The sequence below is a fragment of the Chrysemys picta genome, chromosome 7 (genome assembly GCF_011386835.1).
Source record: "Chrysemys picta bellii isolate R12L10 chromosome 7, ASM1138683v2, whole genome shotgun sequence".
Taxonomy (NCBI): domain Eukaryota; kingdom Metazoa; phylum Chordata; order Testudines; family Emydidae; genus Chrysemys; species Chrysemys picta.
In genome coordinates this window covers 38,325,310-38,341,289 of record NC_088797.1, presented here as the reverse complement: position 1 = coordinate 38,341,289, position 15,980 = coordinate 38,325,310, and the positions used below count along the sequence as shown (strand labels likewise).

The following is a 15,980-nucleotide window of genomic DNA, read 5'->3' as shown; positions in this document are numbered from 1 at the left end:
ACTCATTTCATAGGCAGTCATTATCTTTCAAGTTGGAAGGCCACTTGCTCCATACCAAAAGAGAAAAGTCCTACATATAAACATTTATGATGGGGAAATGATGCTTGAAAAACTAATATTTTTGCATCAAAATGGAAAGATATCTCATTGTTTAATAGGAGGTATCAAAGTAATGCAAGCAGACTGAAAGGGAAATATTAGGCTTCAAAAGTGGTCTGTTTTGTGCCCATTTCTGAATTAATTTGAAAGCATGCTTTTTCTCCGCACTAGCCTACCCTCCTTCCTATAAAGTTTGTAATTGACAAGATTACTGGAAAAGAGACAAAAGTTTGTTGATGGAGGCTGCAAGGGAACCTCTGTGAGAGGAAGGCCAAAGGGGAAGAAGGAAAGGGCTTTTTCTATTGTTCCTGGTCCTCTTTTTAAGGAGAATAAGACTTCTAGCTGTGCACATTAATTTGGATTGGATTGGTAGAAAGGAGTATCTCATTTTACAAACTAGCACAGTGGTGAAGGCAATTCTAAGCCTATCCCCTCCAAATATGTGTAAATCGTTGTTTAATTAAGCTAAAGTTAACTGTGTAGAACTTATTCTCCTCTGTGTCTCATTTACTTCTCTGCTGTGGTTTCCTGGTGTTTTTTAGTGTTGCCAAAATACCTGGTAAAGAGTTTGAGGTATCTTTAAAATTCTATAAAGCTGAGTGTGGCAGTGGTATGATATTTCTGTGAACCTTTATTTCACTGGTCAAGATCTCATGCTGGTTGCATATAGAGAGAATGAAAATTTGTTTGATTGGCTGTTTATTCCCATTATGTCTCTGTCTTTTTTTGATCAGGTGTGTTTGAGTTTATAAAATACTTCTCCAAATAGAACTAAAGAACTCTTTTACGTGTGTATGTATATGTATTTATGGGGGGTTATGTGTATATCCTATAGATAGAAATACTTTTATGTATGAAGGACTAGAGTATACTAAATTTCTGATTCTATTACGTTGCATCCCAACTGTGAAACTGTATTAAGAGAAAGTGAATTAAAACATTGATACACTGAGGCTCTGATTCAGAAAAGCACTAAAGTACATACTTGAGTCCATCCATAATATTAAGTAGATGGGGTCATGGATCGGTGTTCACATTGCACTCCCCATTAATACGCAGGCCAGGGAAGCTCATGATCCAACTGGCAGACCAAATTCAGTGATGAATCTTGGTCACGTGCCACCTGAGGCATATTGTGCATATGCTAAGAAGATTAAGTACATGTTTAAGTGTTTTGCTGAACCAGGGTCTGATTGACCCGACACCCTACCTTACCCCAACAATATAGCACACTGAGCACTAAAATGCATGCTTAACTCAGGGCATGCCTACACTTGCAGATGTAGAGCACTGTGAGTTAAACCTGTCTTCGGAGAGTGCAGTAGGGAAAGCGCTGCAGTCTGTCCACACTGACAGCTGCTTGCGCACTGGCAAGGCCACATTTGCGGCACTTGCAGCGGCATTTGCAGTGGTGCATTATGGGCAGCTATCCCAGCATGCAAGTGACTGTAACGTGCTTTTCAAATGGGGTGGGGTGGAGTGTGTTGTGTATATGTGGGGGGAGAGAGAGTGGGGTTTTGGGGGGCTCAGAACATGTCAGCATGCTGTCTTGTAAGTTCAGACAGCAGCAGATCTCCCCTCCCCCCCGCCTCTCTCTCATTCCACACTAATGGCTTGCATGCTGGCTGTCAGAAACGGAGTTTTGAAAGGGCATTTCCGCATTCCTACAGGAGTTCAAAACAGTGACAAGAGTGGCCACTTGACTTAAGGGGATTATGGGACGTTTCCGGAGGCCAATCAGAGCACAGTAACCCAACACCTCGTTCACACTGACACCCGTGCATTGTAGCCAAGGTGCAGAAAACATTATTCCTCTCGCCGAGGTGGAGTACCAGCAGCGCTGTAGCCGCGGAGACAGAGCGCTGTACGTGCTTTGCCAGTGTGGACAGGGAGTGAGCTAGGGCGCCCGGGGCTCCTTTATTGCGCTGTAACTCGCAAGTGTAGCCAAACTCTCAGTTTTCACATTTACTTTGCTTTAGAAATTGTAGAGAAAAAGAATCTTTTAGAGCTTTTCCTGTGGTTTTAGAATTAATGTTGGGGAGTTTACCATGCTTACAAACTACTATATTAAATACAAATAAAGTTAAAACAATGGCTTTTTTTAAAAGCACATTCTTAGCATAGCTGTACCATATGTGTCTTCAATTTGATTTTTCTTACTTTACTGATCAAACCAAGTTTTTACTTATTAGCAGTTTAGAGCATGTACATCTGAGTCTATACAGACTCATGCATTATCAGTAAAATGACAGCTTCTGCATCATTGGTGATAATGCACAGCCAAAAAAAAAGCTAGCTTCACTCTCAGATCCTATGCTGAGTTTGTAGAGCTGAATATTAGAGAAAAATTATCATTTTGTCTTGTAAACAGAGGTGTATTAAAAGCAGGATCCTTGTGATCCAGATTCCTTGGTTCAGAGTGGATCCCTACACTGTAGTGAGTCTGAGCAGAAGCCCTGACTGACTCTGGGGAGAGAACATACACCAAGAACCTGTCTCTGTGTGGTAAACTGGGATGAAGTATTCTGCTTAGGTAGGAAAAAACAAGGAGTCTGTCAGAGGGTTGGGGGAAAGAAATGTCTCAGGAGAAAGGGATGCTAGAAGTTTTGGAGAATGGAAGCCTTCTTTAGTCTTAATTCACTCCTACTTATAAATTTAGCAAATTTGTTCAGGAAGTCTCTGAGACAGAATAAATAGGGAATTTACTGGGTCATTTTTGCATAGTCATTCCTCTGACTATAGATGGTCCCAAGCTAGGATTGCCAAACCTCCAGAATTGTCCTGCAGTTTCCAGGAATTAAAGATTAATCTTTAATTAAAAATTATATCATGTGATGAAACCTATAGGAATATGTCCAACCAAAATTGACAACCCTAGTCCAAGCAGTAAGTCTGGTTCCAGATCCCAACTCCACCACTTAATAGCCCACAAATTTGGGAGAATGTTTGGATCTGGGAATTTGGTCTGACCTGTTGTAAAAAGGTCTGGCTACAAAGTTTGGATCCAGATCCAGACTCTGTCAGTCTAAGTGCACTCGGACCGAGGATTTTGGTTCAGGCCTATCTCTGCTTCTGACTTGTCGGGTCTTCCACTCTGTTTTGGAGCAGTTCATGAGCCCAGAGTAGCTGTTCTTTGTTAACTGCTATATTAAATCATTTAACCACAATATGAAAAATTTGAGGTTTCATCACTGAATATTACCAAGGATTTTAGCATTGACCGTTACAAAATTACCCTTGTAGTAATCATGTTCGAACAATGAAATACTTCCTAATCAGACCAACAACTGCAGATAACTACTGTGAGCTTTGAACCAAAAACCTAACGAGTGCACTGCATGTTACAGACTGGTAAGTAAAACCCAAACTGCTGAGTCATATCTGCCTCTTCTACAGAAATAGCACTAGAACAAAAGTGTTCAATCAGCCATTATGTCTATGTATTTTATAATATTATGATTTCGGAATGTGTATTTAAACTCTAAATGACCTTGAATAATGATGATTGTTATAGACATAAAATGTAAACCTAGAGACATGCAGATGGACATTTTGTAAGTCAGGAATAACAAAAAATATAGTTAATTTTAAGGACATTCAAGCCTGAAAGAGGCTTTCAAATATGTAAAACCTATTTTTGTCTAAGAAAAAGTGAAGTATCACTTTAAACAGATACAGTCAGGTAATTTAGACCCAAAATTTGGGGGTTGTTCTGAAAAAAATGTTCTACAAATCTCAGAACAATTTTAATTAATTTTTCCCCAATAATTTAAGACAGTTTATTTGGATTTAAACATTTTCCTGCAGTGTTTCCAAACCAAATGAAATAACCATGTGCTAATGAATGGGAACCAGAAAACAAAACTAATCAATAATGAACAAAAAGTGAAATGGTCTAGTTTGCTTCCATTGTCCAAGCCAGGCAAAAGACAAGTAGTTAGCAATGAGTACAACTGGTAAAAAGTAAATTAGACTTTTAAAATACTTTCAGTTTTAATAACCTGAAATGACCTTTGTAACATAGATGAAGAAATAGGTCTTAAAAATTATGATGGTTACCTAAGTTCCCTCTAAGCTGCACAGCTACCTATTAAGTGTTGCGGAGGTGCTCAGGGCTGCGTTGGGGAGAGATGCCTCTCCCCAAACCCCGGACCTGCTGCGGCTCCCGTCCCAGGCCCCGACCCAGGCCAGCGCCGAATTTACCGTGGCTGGGAGACAGGTGCCCTTCCCCAGGACCTGACCAAGCCCAGCCCCAGACCTGCTGCAGCCGGGGGACAGGCGCCCTGAAACCAGCCCAGCCCCGGACCTGCCGCAGCCAGGGGACAGGTGCCCCTCCCCCAGCGCGAACCTAGACCTGCCGCGGCCGGGGAACAGGTGCCTCTCCCCCCCCAGCCCGGGTGCTGCTGCGGGGAGAGAGAGCTGGAGGGGAGTCTTCTCTCCCCACTGTAGCCCCAGGGAGCCATACTGCACCCCAAACCCCTCATCCCCAGCCCCAGAGCCCACACCCCCAGCTGGAGCCCTCACCCCACCGCACCCCAAACCCCTGCCCCCGCCCTGAGCCCGTCATCCCCAGCCCCATCCCAGAGCCCATACCCCCAGCCAGAGGCTTCACAAACACCCCCACACCCCAACATGGGTGGGAAAAATTAGAGGGAACACCAGGATGATAGCCCTTTAACAGCTCTTCCATAGCACTGCGCTCTGTGCTTGCAGGGAATGGACTCAATGCGCCCTGTTCTCCAGTAACATTGACAGTTACACCATCCTCCCACTCACATAAGCTTAAAGTCAATATCCTGTTTCACCCCTCTCTCATCTTGGTCTTCTCTCACCTTAACAATTGCCACCTATTCATCCTTGGCCCCCCTTCACCTCCTTTCTCTCTACTGTGCTCTATGAAAATGCTGTTGCTAGGACTGATCCACCACTCCCACTGCTTAGTCTATCCTCTCTTCAAATCTATATACTAGCTTTGTCTCACTTTCCATGTCAATGTTGTCCCTGCCCATATCGTTGCTTCTCATTTCTATCTACCCTCCTCTATCTATGCCTGAGTGGCATAAGCGCCAGTGTGCACAGCACTGTGTCGGTGGGAGACACTCTCCTATAGACATAACGCAGCTACACAAGTACTCTTACAGCGGCACCACTGTATTGATTCAATGGTGCCGCTGTAAGCATGTATGTGTAGGCATGGCCTTAGTTTGTACTGACATTCCTAGTGTTTTTATGTAGCCTGTTGTAAAACTAGGCAAATATCTGGATGAGTTTATGTACCCCCTGGAACACCTCTGCGTACCCCATGGGGTACCCGTACCCCTGGTTGAGAATCACAGATCTATACTCTTCCCAAGGCTCCCAACTAAAGACCCCATATGTATTTCCCACTCTTGTACCTTCTTCGTAGTGCCACCTCTGCCTGGAGCTCCCTCTCTTTGTGCCCTGAATGACCTCCCTTCCCCTACTAATCCCTTCACAAAAAACACATCTTCTTCGACCCCAGTGAGTGTGGTTAACTTCAAGCTGTGCAGGTAATGCTTGCAGCTTCAACCCAAGTGTCTCATAGGTTTGAACAATATTGTCTTGTGTCTGGTCTAAATAAGCTTCTTGAGACAGAGATGGTGTCATCTTCTCTTTGTAGAAAAGCATAGCATACAAAATAATGGCTCATATCCTGAAGTCATTACTCAGGCAAAATCTGTTTTATCTTCAATAGGACTTTTCCTTCCTCGGGATCTGGCTTATTGAAAACTAATATTTTAAAGGGGGAGGGATAACTCAGTGGTTTGAGCATTAGCATGCTAAACCCAAGGTTGTGAGTTCAACTCTTGAGGGGGCCATTTAGGGATCTTGGGGCAAAAATCTGTCTGGGGATTGGTCCTGCTTTGAGCAGGGGGGTTGGACTAAATGACCTCCTGAGGTCCCTTTCAACCCTGATATTCTGTGATCCAATTGGCCTTTGCCATCTCCAGCTTCACTGATCCTAGTTCCAGTGCTTCATTATAAAGCCATTAGGCTGGGTTTTATAAAGGAGCCTAAGGAAGTCAGCCACTGAACTTCATTGGAAATTGAATGCCTAATTCACATAGGCTCCTTTGTAAATCCCAGCCTAGATGCTGACATTCTGGTTTGCTTCAGAGGCCCTGCAAGTCAGATTTGGGGATGATTTGCCTTGATTTGGGTTTTACATCTGAAAAACTCACACCTTGATAATTCCCAGCATTAAGAGGACAGGGGGGAAATGGAGGCTAATCCCAAGGGAAATAGAAACTATGGTCTTCATGCTTGTTTGACCTGTATTTTGCTGTGCACTGAGTCATATCCAGCTGGTTCAGTTTTCCTCGTCAGCAAGGCAGTGAAATTTAAAGCTATAGATCCAAAAGACAAAATTATTAACAGCTTAGAAATATCCAGTTGGGAGGTTTATGAAGGATTGATATGAGCAAATGTATATTGTACCAACTTTAATGTACCCAGGTAGTCTGAAAATAAGTCTTGATAATTTATCCAAAGTCCGGTAGGTAGTTTTAAAAATGTCCTGATGATATTTCCAAAATCCTCTAGAAAATCAATAAGAAAGTATTGTTCATTTGCAGATGGTTTTTCTGTTTGCAGATATTTACACTACAAGATATTTTTGGTTATAAAAGTCTAATATTGCCAGTAAACTGGTATATGTTTATATACATGACCTCTGCCAGCCAAGCACAGGTTAATAATAAAATCAGGATTTATAGTTTTGCAACAAAGGAAGACATTCTTTGAAAATGTACTAAAACATTTGGGATAATGATTTCTGGGAAAATATTATTATGGTGTGTAGTACACCGAGTGAAAAGGAATCGCTAGTTTCTAGAAAATCCATGCTGATAAATCCTGACTTTCCTCTACATAAATAAATATTTTTGCATCAGTTTATGTAATGATTTCCTCTCTTTATGATTTTGTGATTGCTCTGTTCAATATATACTTGTAAATGCTAGAAATGAGCTTGAGACAAAACCCCAAATCCAAGTGCCCCTGAACTTCAAAGCTCAGATTTTGATCTGCAGCTGCATCATACTAACATTTTATTTGAGAAGAACTGGAATGACACATCAAACACTGCTCTTATATAGGAGAGATCGTTGCATTGTGATGAAAATTGCTTTCTCCTCTCCAGATCCACCAAAATAACAAGCCATTAGTTTTAGTAACTGAATCCAAGGTTGTTCTGCAGAGCAGTAACCATAGGACTACTAAGCTAGCCCTTTATAATGTCCAGGCTTGATTCTCCAGTGGACTACGGTTCTTTTAAGTCACCCTGGTAGAATAAAGGGAGCAAAGATGACCCCTTGACTATATGCACTGTAAAGGGAATCTCCCCATCTGGCATAGAGCTGGTTTAAGGCCTATACACTGACCCTGCTCTCAGTCCTCCTCCAAAGCAACAGGCCAGAGGCAAAGAGGAAATACAGCCAGAGTACAGTGCACTCCAACTATTTTCTGCTTCCCAGGGCCTATGGGGGACCATGGTCAGCCCTAACATAAATTAGCTTAGTTCTGAGGATACTGTAGTTTACACTAGGGGCTGGACAAGCCCCAGGCTTGCTTAGCGCATGGGGATTATAAATGTGGCATAAAGCCATTTTTATTGCCCCCCACATACCCCTTTATTCATGCCCCAAGCACAGGGATAAAATGATTGAGAATCAGGTCCTCTCTCTTCATAAAAGTGCTTAGCTGTAGTTATTTTATCCATGATGGTGTTGAGTTTCTTGTTAGAGTTGTGATTAGTTTCTTGGCTTGTCTGCACTTGGCGTTTCTAACCATTAGTGTAGCTATAGCTGCCCTGGGGCAAACCCCTAGTGTAGACACATTACATCTGTGTAAACCACAGTTTATGCTATGCTTCTTACCCTGGGTTCAGATTGCACCAGTACAAGTGGAGTTTCATAGCAGTGAGATGCATCTCCTGTAAGGGTTTGCACTGGGGGAAGCTATATCAGTTGTAGTTTCACTGGTGACTAAAAACCTAAGTCTATACAAGGCCTAAAACATGGTAACATTGTAAAAGCAAAATGAAAATGAAGTGAGATTCCTGTAAACCTAGTGCTGAGTTAATCTGGTGACTGGAGAACAGGTACTTCATCTATCAACCCCAACTTCAGCCAGGAAATAATACCACCTAGTGCTTTTCATCAGTAGTGCTTTATAAAGGAGGTAAGCCTCATTTTCCTCATTTTACAGATGGGGAAATTGACACAGAGCAGTGACATGACTTGCCCAGGATTACCATATAGGCCAGTGGCCAAGCTGGGAATAGAATCAAGGTCTCCTGGGTCCCAGTCTAGTGCTTTATCCATTATGACACACATCCTAAGAGTACCTAATCAGCAATGAATTTAGAACACCACCTCTCCTTTCCACACTGGACAGCTCTCCATATAGAAGAAAATATCTCCATTGTGCCCAGATGTATGCACTGCTTGTTATTGATTGACTTGTGAGACTAATCTGTTGGCTAAGCAATAAAATTATTAACTTCTGCTTTGTCATGGGCACATGTAGGCCATACCCAATGTAAAGTTGGTTTACTTGGTTACATATTAGCAACCTAAGCAGTAACATGTCATTGACAATCATTATCAAATGTGACAATTTAGTGCAATTACAACAGCGTTTGGCCATGTCCTTAACTTCTGTGGCCATAGATTCAAATTTTTTATTACATGAAGTTAGATAAATTGCCCTTAGTCATGTTAAGTAATAATGGCCACCACCCAATAAAAGGAGTTGGAGGAGGGAGGAGTTAACAGAACAAATGTTGCTAGTAAAGATTTAATCTTTCTGTCAAATGGTTTCACATGAAATAAGAGACCCAAGCAAAGCTATTTTTAAAGAACAAGACATATCAAGATCACGGTAAGTCTGAAAGCAGCATTGCCCTGCAATGGAATGCTATTACTAAATACAAAATCATGTATTCAAGTATTCAAGTCCAGATAGACATGGCATATTGGAAGAGAAAAGGGAATATTGATCTCAATATTAAAAGCCCGAAACAAAAAGAAGGGCCAGATTCTCCAGTTCCATGTGGTTCCTTTACATAGCTCATGTGCTGAAAGGGTTCGAATTCTGGTTGTTAGTGTCTAAAGCAGAATTCCCCTCACGGAGGAGAGCTCTCTGCTATCATGAATCCAGTAGAGGCAGCTCCTGCACCAGCGCCCCCCCCCCCCCCACACACACACACACCCCATCCCTCAGGAAGCAGTGTCACTGATGCAACAATCCTCCATTGGCATAAGATTCCTGAGATCCCCTCTAACTGATGCCGGGGCGGAACCAGGGAACCATAACCAGCTCTCTGAAAGCCCAGTGGAGTATGGACTTGGGGGAGAATTAAGCACAAAATCTTTAAGTCCAGCAAGTTAGAATTATGAAGACACTGTGGCCCAAAATCTGTGGCCCTCAGTCATGTCTCCCATTGAAGTCACATTTGTGGCTTGACTAGTTTGCTTTTTCAGCAATCATCCAAGTTTTTATATTACCCTTATCATCATAGGAAGAATCACTTGCAGATTTTAAAGAGGTATCAAACACTAGTAGATCCAGTTGTCTGTATGTTGATGTCCATTGATGAATTACCCAGTGAAGACTTTGATGTCCTTCAAGTGTATCTTATTTACTTACTCTTCCTTCAACAAGGGAATCTGGTGTAGAATATGCATTGCAATGTACTACATACATACCTCTATAACTGTAACTAACCAATGCTTGTACCCTTTCTAAGACTATTTTTCCTTGTGAATGCTTTAATAAGAGGCTGTCTGTTAAAAAAAACATAGGAAATCATCAAATAGCATTCAAAAAGTGCAACTTTTAGATAGTGTGTTGGAGAAACCTTTGAGAAAGTGAATGACTGAGGTGTTCTTCTCCAAACCAAAGTTACTATTTTATTCACTAGTTCCTTCCCCCACAATTATTTTTCCTAGATCGCCCCGGTTTGTTGAATGTGAAGCCCATTGAAGATATACAAGACAATTTGCTGCAAGCTTTGGAGCTCCAACTAAAGCTGAATCACCCAGAATCATCACAGCTGTTTGCAAAGTTGCTTCAGAAAATGACGGACCTCAGACAGATTGTAACAGAACATGTGCAGCTGTTGCAAATAATAAAGAAAACGGAGACAGATATGAGTCTTCATCCACTCCTACAAGAAATCTACAAAGACTTGTATTAATGACCACAAAAATTCTAATCCGCTGACATAATGTACGTTCTTCAAATTGCACTATTTCTTTGAGGGAAAACATTACATACCTAAGAAATTACTGTGAAATACCATTTAAAAAAGAGAGAAAGCTTTAGTATAGTAGATGTATTTTATGCATATTGTTTATAAAGACACATTTACAATTTACTTTTAATATTAAAAATGTCTATATCATGAAATTGTTGGCAGTATTTTCAGAATTAATTTTTTAACTATCTTATTTCTTAAACAAAATTGCTTGTCCAATATGTTTAAAACGTCATTGAAGTTGGTTAACCGTGCAGTTAAATTTTCAACTTAAAAATAAAAGTCTTCTTCCTCAAACATGTCTAGAGGAAATCCAAGATACTACATCTGGTTCTATAAGTGAAACTCAAAAGTTAGCAACAAAAACAATGATTGAATCTCAGGTTATTGCAATTCTTCATGAGAACTCAAAAGACTATAGTTATACATACTGGGCCTGGTTACATCTGGACCCACTTTAAGACTCTTACACTGCCATCTCCAAATGTAAGTGACATCAGGAAACCACCAGCAGTTTACGCCATTTTTAGGAACAAGAAGCCTTTTTAGTTAACTTAGTCCAAGAGCAGTCTATGCTATGCAACTGGGGCTGAGACTTATTTCACATTATGCACCATCATCAAGCAGCATATTCAGCTCAACGTGCTATGTAAAATAGAAATAAAGTAACTTTTATGAACATCAAGCAGGGTTTGGATTTGTTCTTCAAGTCATAAACCCACAATATAATCTCCCATTGTGTTAGTTTGTCTTTCAGATGTCAGTGTTTCTTGTTGGGAACATGGAAGTTTTGAGCTGCTCATTACTCATTCATTTTGTTGTGTGTTGTCCCCAACATGTTAGGTAAGAATACACTAAGGACCAAATTCAGAGGCTAGTTTGATCAAATCTAAGGGAAGCTGCAGTAACTTGCACCTTCTTTTAGTACTTTTGCATTGAATTCACACTCCCTTAGAGTCAGGCCCAGGAATCAACATACACCCTTAAATGCCATCTGTGACATTGGTCCACAGAGGGAGTCTAGTTGATGTAAGTCTCACTGAGGGGCCAAAAGACTAGAGAGGGATGTTGCAAAAAGAGCAACTAACCGGAAGGCATATCGTAAAATAGGGAGTCGACACCAAGTGAGAATCCCTTGTTGTTTTTATTTATATATCACAAAGTATGCCTTAAACTTAGTGAGCCAAGTTCAGAGGTGATGGGTAAGTGGACCAGGAGGGGGGTATAAGTTTGTGTGTGAGTCTTCAGAGTCTAGGCCAGATCTTTACTCATGGGTGAGTTTATTAATGTCATGACTGTTCATGTTATGGGAATGAATAATCCAACAAAAAGGAAAAGAGTATTCTGCTCGCTGACAAAGAATTGTCTGAGTATAATCTATTTATAGGAAACACACTTGAAGAAAAATTATGATAAACACCTGAATATATCTTGGACTCAGCTACCATATCTCTCTCCAGGCCAATCTAATAAAAGATCAGGGTGGCAATACTTTTTGCTTTTATTGTTTCAGTACAATTTATAAATACAGCAGGCAGATAGAGGTTTTCAGAGGTTCTTGAAAAGTAAACTTCTCATCTTGGCCAATGCATATGCTCCAAATCACAGGCAAGCTTTTTTTTAAATCAGTTTTTTAGTGACTTGGGAAGTTTTATGGAAGGGGATATAATTCTAGGGGGGATTTTAATAAGGTGCTTAATTCCATTTTGGATCAATTGTATGTACACAGAGGTGTTGGGGAAGAGCAAGTGCAAATTTGTTGCATCACTTAGAAAATGAGGATCTGGGGGATGTCTGTTGGGAAATGAATCTGGATGTCAGGAACTATACATATTATTCTGCTACTCGTGGATCTTATTCCAGGATTGATATGATTTTCATTTCTAGGGTTTTGGCTAATTTGGTCAAAAAAGCTAATCTGGGAGTTATAACTTGGTCTGATCATTCTGCAGCAAGATTGGAACTCAGTAGAAAAACAAAGGGTCTGGTGGTTGAATGGAGCCTTGTTGTATCACCCCCTTATAACCATAAACTGGAAAAAAAATCAGTACTATATAAAATAAAATGATATGAGGGTTCTCTGATATGCTGGAAAAGCAGTAATGAAGGGAATACCTATAAATAAAATATACCTCAAAAAGATGAGAGCTCTTGAAGAAGATACTTTAGTTAAATAACTTTCTTTTCTGGAAGGAGACATAAATCTATAGGATCTAAAAAAATTTATAAGAAAATAACTGAAATTAGAGGGAAGATTAAACTGTTACAAACAGGTAAAGCTGAGCAAACATTTAGCTATATTAAACAAAAATATTATGAAAAGGGCAATAAAGCTGATAGGCTTTTAGACAGAAAGTTAAAACAAACAGGATACATCAGCCATCCTTCTGATTAGAAATAAAAAGGGATATTTAGTAACAGGCATCAGACAGTTTTCTGAAATGTTTGCTAACTTTTTTCTATACTTTGTATACTTCAGAACATCCAAATCCTGAATTTATAAATAGAGATTTGAGAAATATAAAAATCCTCAGGTCTCAGAGGATGATGTGGCAGCTCTTGATAGGCAAATTACTGCAGAGGAAGCTGAAGATGTAGTTAAGAATTTAAAATCCAAGAAAGCTCCAGGTCCCATTCTGGGGAGTATTATAGAGCTCTGAACAAGTGTTGGTCCCTATTTTAACTGAATTGTTTCATGGCATATTACAGAGGAGTGAGATTCCAGATTCATGAAAAGAGGCAAAAATTGTAATCATTCTAAAAGAAAGAAAAGATCTTACCAATTGTGCATCATACAGACCTATTTCTTTAATTAATGTGAATTCTAAAATGTAAGCCAAGGTGCTAGCAAACAGATTAAGTGTCATCTTGTCCAAATGTGTTCACTCAGACCAGTCTGGATTCACTGTTGGCAGGCATCTATCTGATACTATCAAAAGAACTCTGAATTAGATCTATAATGTTAATTCTAGCAATTCTTCCTGTGTGCTGCTTTCTTTGGATACTGAGAAAGCCTTTGACTGGCTGTAGTGGGAGTACCTCAGAAAGATTTTGGAAAGATTTGGTTTTGAAAATCAGTTTTTATAGAGGCATATTGATCCTCTATACTCATCCTTGAGCGTCTGTTTTGGTTAATAGTCATCAATCCCCTCCTTTTAATTTGTCTAGGAGTATGAGATAGGGTTGCCCGTTATTCCCCCTGCTGTTTGCTTTGGCAATGAAACTATTTACAATAAACGTGAGAAATAGCCTCTTGGAAAAGGGCATCAAAATGTCTTGCGGATTAGAACACAAATAGCTTTGTGTGCTGACAATGTCTTATTATATTTGCAGGATCCAGAAAACTTATTAAAAATTATAAAACAGTTGATTTTAGAACTTGGACAGGTATTAGGTTTCCAAATAAACTATGATAAATCTGAAATTTTAGGAATGAATATTCCTGAAAGGGTCAAAACAACCTGTTGTCAGCTACATAAATTTAAATGGATAAAGGAATCTTTAAAATATTTAGGAATAAGTATTGTGGAGAAACATAAATCTTTTTAAGGCAAATTACCCTCCAATGTGGAGTAAAATAATAAAAGACATATGAATGGAACAAATATTAAATTTCTTGGTGAGGTAGGGTAGCCTTGATAAAGATGAAGGTCCTTCTAAAGTTGTTGTTTTTGTTTCAGTGCAACCCTATAGCTATAGCTGGTATGGCATTAAAAACGTGGTAGAATGAGCTATTAAAATTCATATGGAAAACATAAAAAACAAAGGGTGAGTTCTAAAGTTCTGCATAAGCCTATAAAAGCAGAGTGGATTAGCTTTCCCTAACTAGGTTTATTACTATTATTATTATAATTTTATTTTATCATGCATCACAATTAAAATATGTGATCAATTGGGTTAAAAATAGACCATACAAACACTCAGTAAAACTCAAACAAGACTGGAGCCCAAATTTAGCTATTCATAGTAATTGTTGGGTTAAAAAGAAATTTACATCACCAAAATCATTCATCCAGATCACCTTAGCAGCTTTGGACAAATTTTCCCATTGATGAGTCCCTCTCCCTTAGCTACTTTCATTAATCATCGGAATTTTATCCCTAGGAATTATCAAAGTGACTATTCATTCTGGGTAAGAGCTGACATTACTCAATTCTGATAGCTGTTCCTGGTTTCGTATTTGAATCATACCAAGATATATGTAATAATATAAATAATTTCAAGATCCCATATTTTCAATATTTACAAGTCAAACATTTTATTGTGAAATCTGAATATACTTCTAACCACATTTGAGGAGTTGACCCAGGAGCAAGCTGGAACAACTTCTAAGGGCTTGTCTTCACTACGAGGGTAAATTGACTTAAATTATGCTACTCCAGCTATGTGAATAACGTAGCTGGAGTTGACGTAGCTTAGGTCAACTTACCGCAGTGTCTTCACTGCACAGCGTCGATGGGAGACACTCGCTGGTCGACTCTTCTCGGAGAGCTGGATTAACAGGGTGGACCGGAGAGTGCTCTGCCGTCGATTTAGCAGGTCTTCACTAGACCTGCTAGATCAATCCCTGCTGCATCAATTGCAGCAGCGTCAGTCTCACCATAGTGAAGACCAGCCCTGACATATATACAATTTTGATTGAAAAAGATGTTGATAAGAAAACAACCCAGATGAAAAGATGGGAGAGGGATCTGGACAAATAAATTAATCTAGATGAGTGAGTCTCTATAAGGGGAAGGGAATATACATCTTCAATTTTTGTAGTTCATAAATAATTTTTTTATAAATTATAAATTACTTTATAAATGCCATTTGACTCCAGTTAAGATCCATCATATTTTTGCTACTACAGAGGGGCTCTGTTGGAGGGGTTGCAGGGAAAAGGGGCATACTTGCATATGAGGTGTTTGAGTCCAGGAATTAGACCGTTTTGAGAGAAAATTATTGGAGAGTCATCTTATGAAAAATGCTCGCTTCCTAAAGATCACCAGACCTGCTTATTTAATGCTCCAGTAAAGGATCTGCATTTGAAATAGAACAACAAATACATTTCTTTTTTATTGTTAGCTAGACTGTGTATTGCACAGTACTGGGAAAATGTGACCCCTCCTCCTATGGAATTGTGGTATAGTAAAATACAGACTGTTCATGTAAGGGAAAAGCTTTCACACCAAATACATGAGTGGTTTTCAAACTTTTATATTGGTGACCCCTGAATTGGTGGCCTCTGAATGCGACCCTCCCCCTTATAAATTCAAAACACCTTTCTATATATTTAACACCATTATAAATCCTGGAGACAAAGCAAGGTTTGGAGTGGAGACTGACAGCTCACAACTCCCCATGTAAGAATATAAGAATGGCCCTACTGTGTCAGACCAAAGGTCCATCTAGCCCAGTATCCTGTCTTCCAACAGTGGCCAGTGCCAAGTACCCCAGAGGGAATGAACAGAATAGGTAATCATCAAGGGATCCATCCCCTGTCGCTCATTCCCAGCTTCTGGCAAACAGAGGCTAGAGCGTCTGGCAAACAGAGACTAGTCCCATCCCCCAGTTTGAGAACCCCTGAAATACATACACAAAAGAAGTCCCAAAAAGA

The 15,980-nt window shown here is 39.9% G+C and overlaps 1 protein-coding gene across 2 annotated transcripts in view; it reads left to right on the top strand.

Moving 5' to 3' along the window:
- The window catches only part of PPARG (peroxisome proliferator activated receptor gamma), a 106,727-nt gene extending 96,194 nt beyond the window's left edge, over nt 1-10,533 (top strand). For both annotated transcript variants that reach the window (XM_024102870.3, XM_005309069.5), the window contains one exon: nt 10,074-10,533. In XM_024102870.3, coding sequence (XP_023958638.1) covers nt 10,074-10,321 — 248 coding nt within the window. In that variant the 3' untranslated portion in view covers nt 10,322-10,533. The remainder of the gene's footprint in view (nt 1-10,073) is intronic.
- The last annotated feature ends 5,447 nt before the right edge of the window (nt 10,534-15,980 follow it).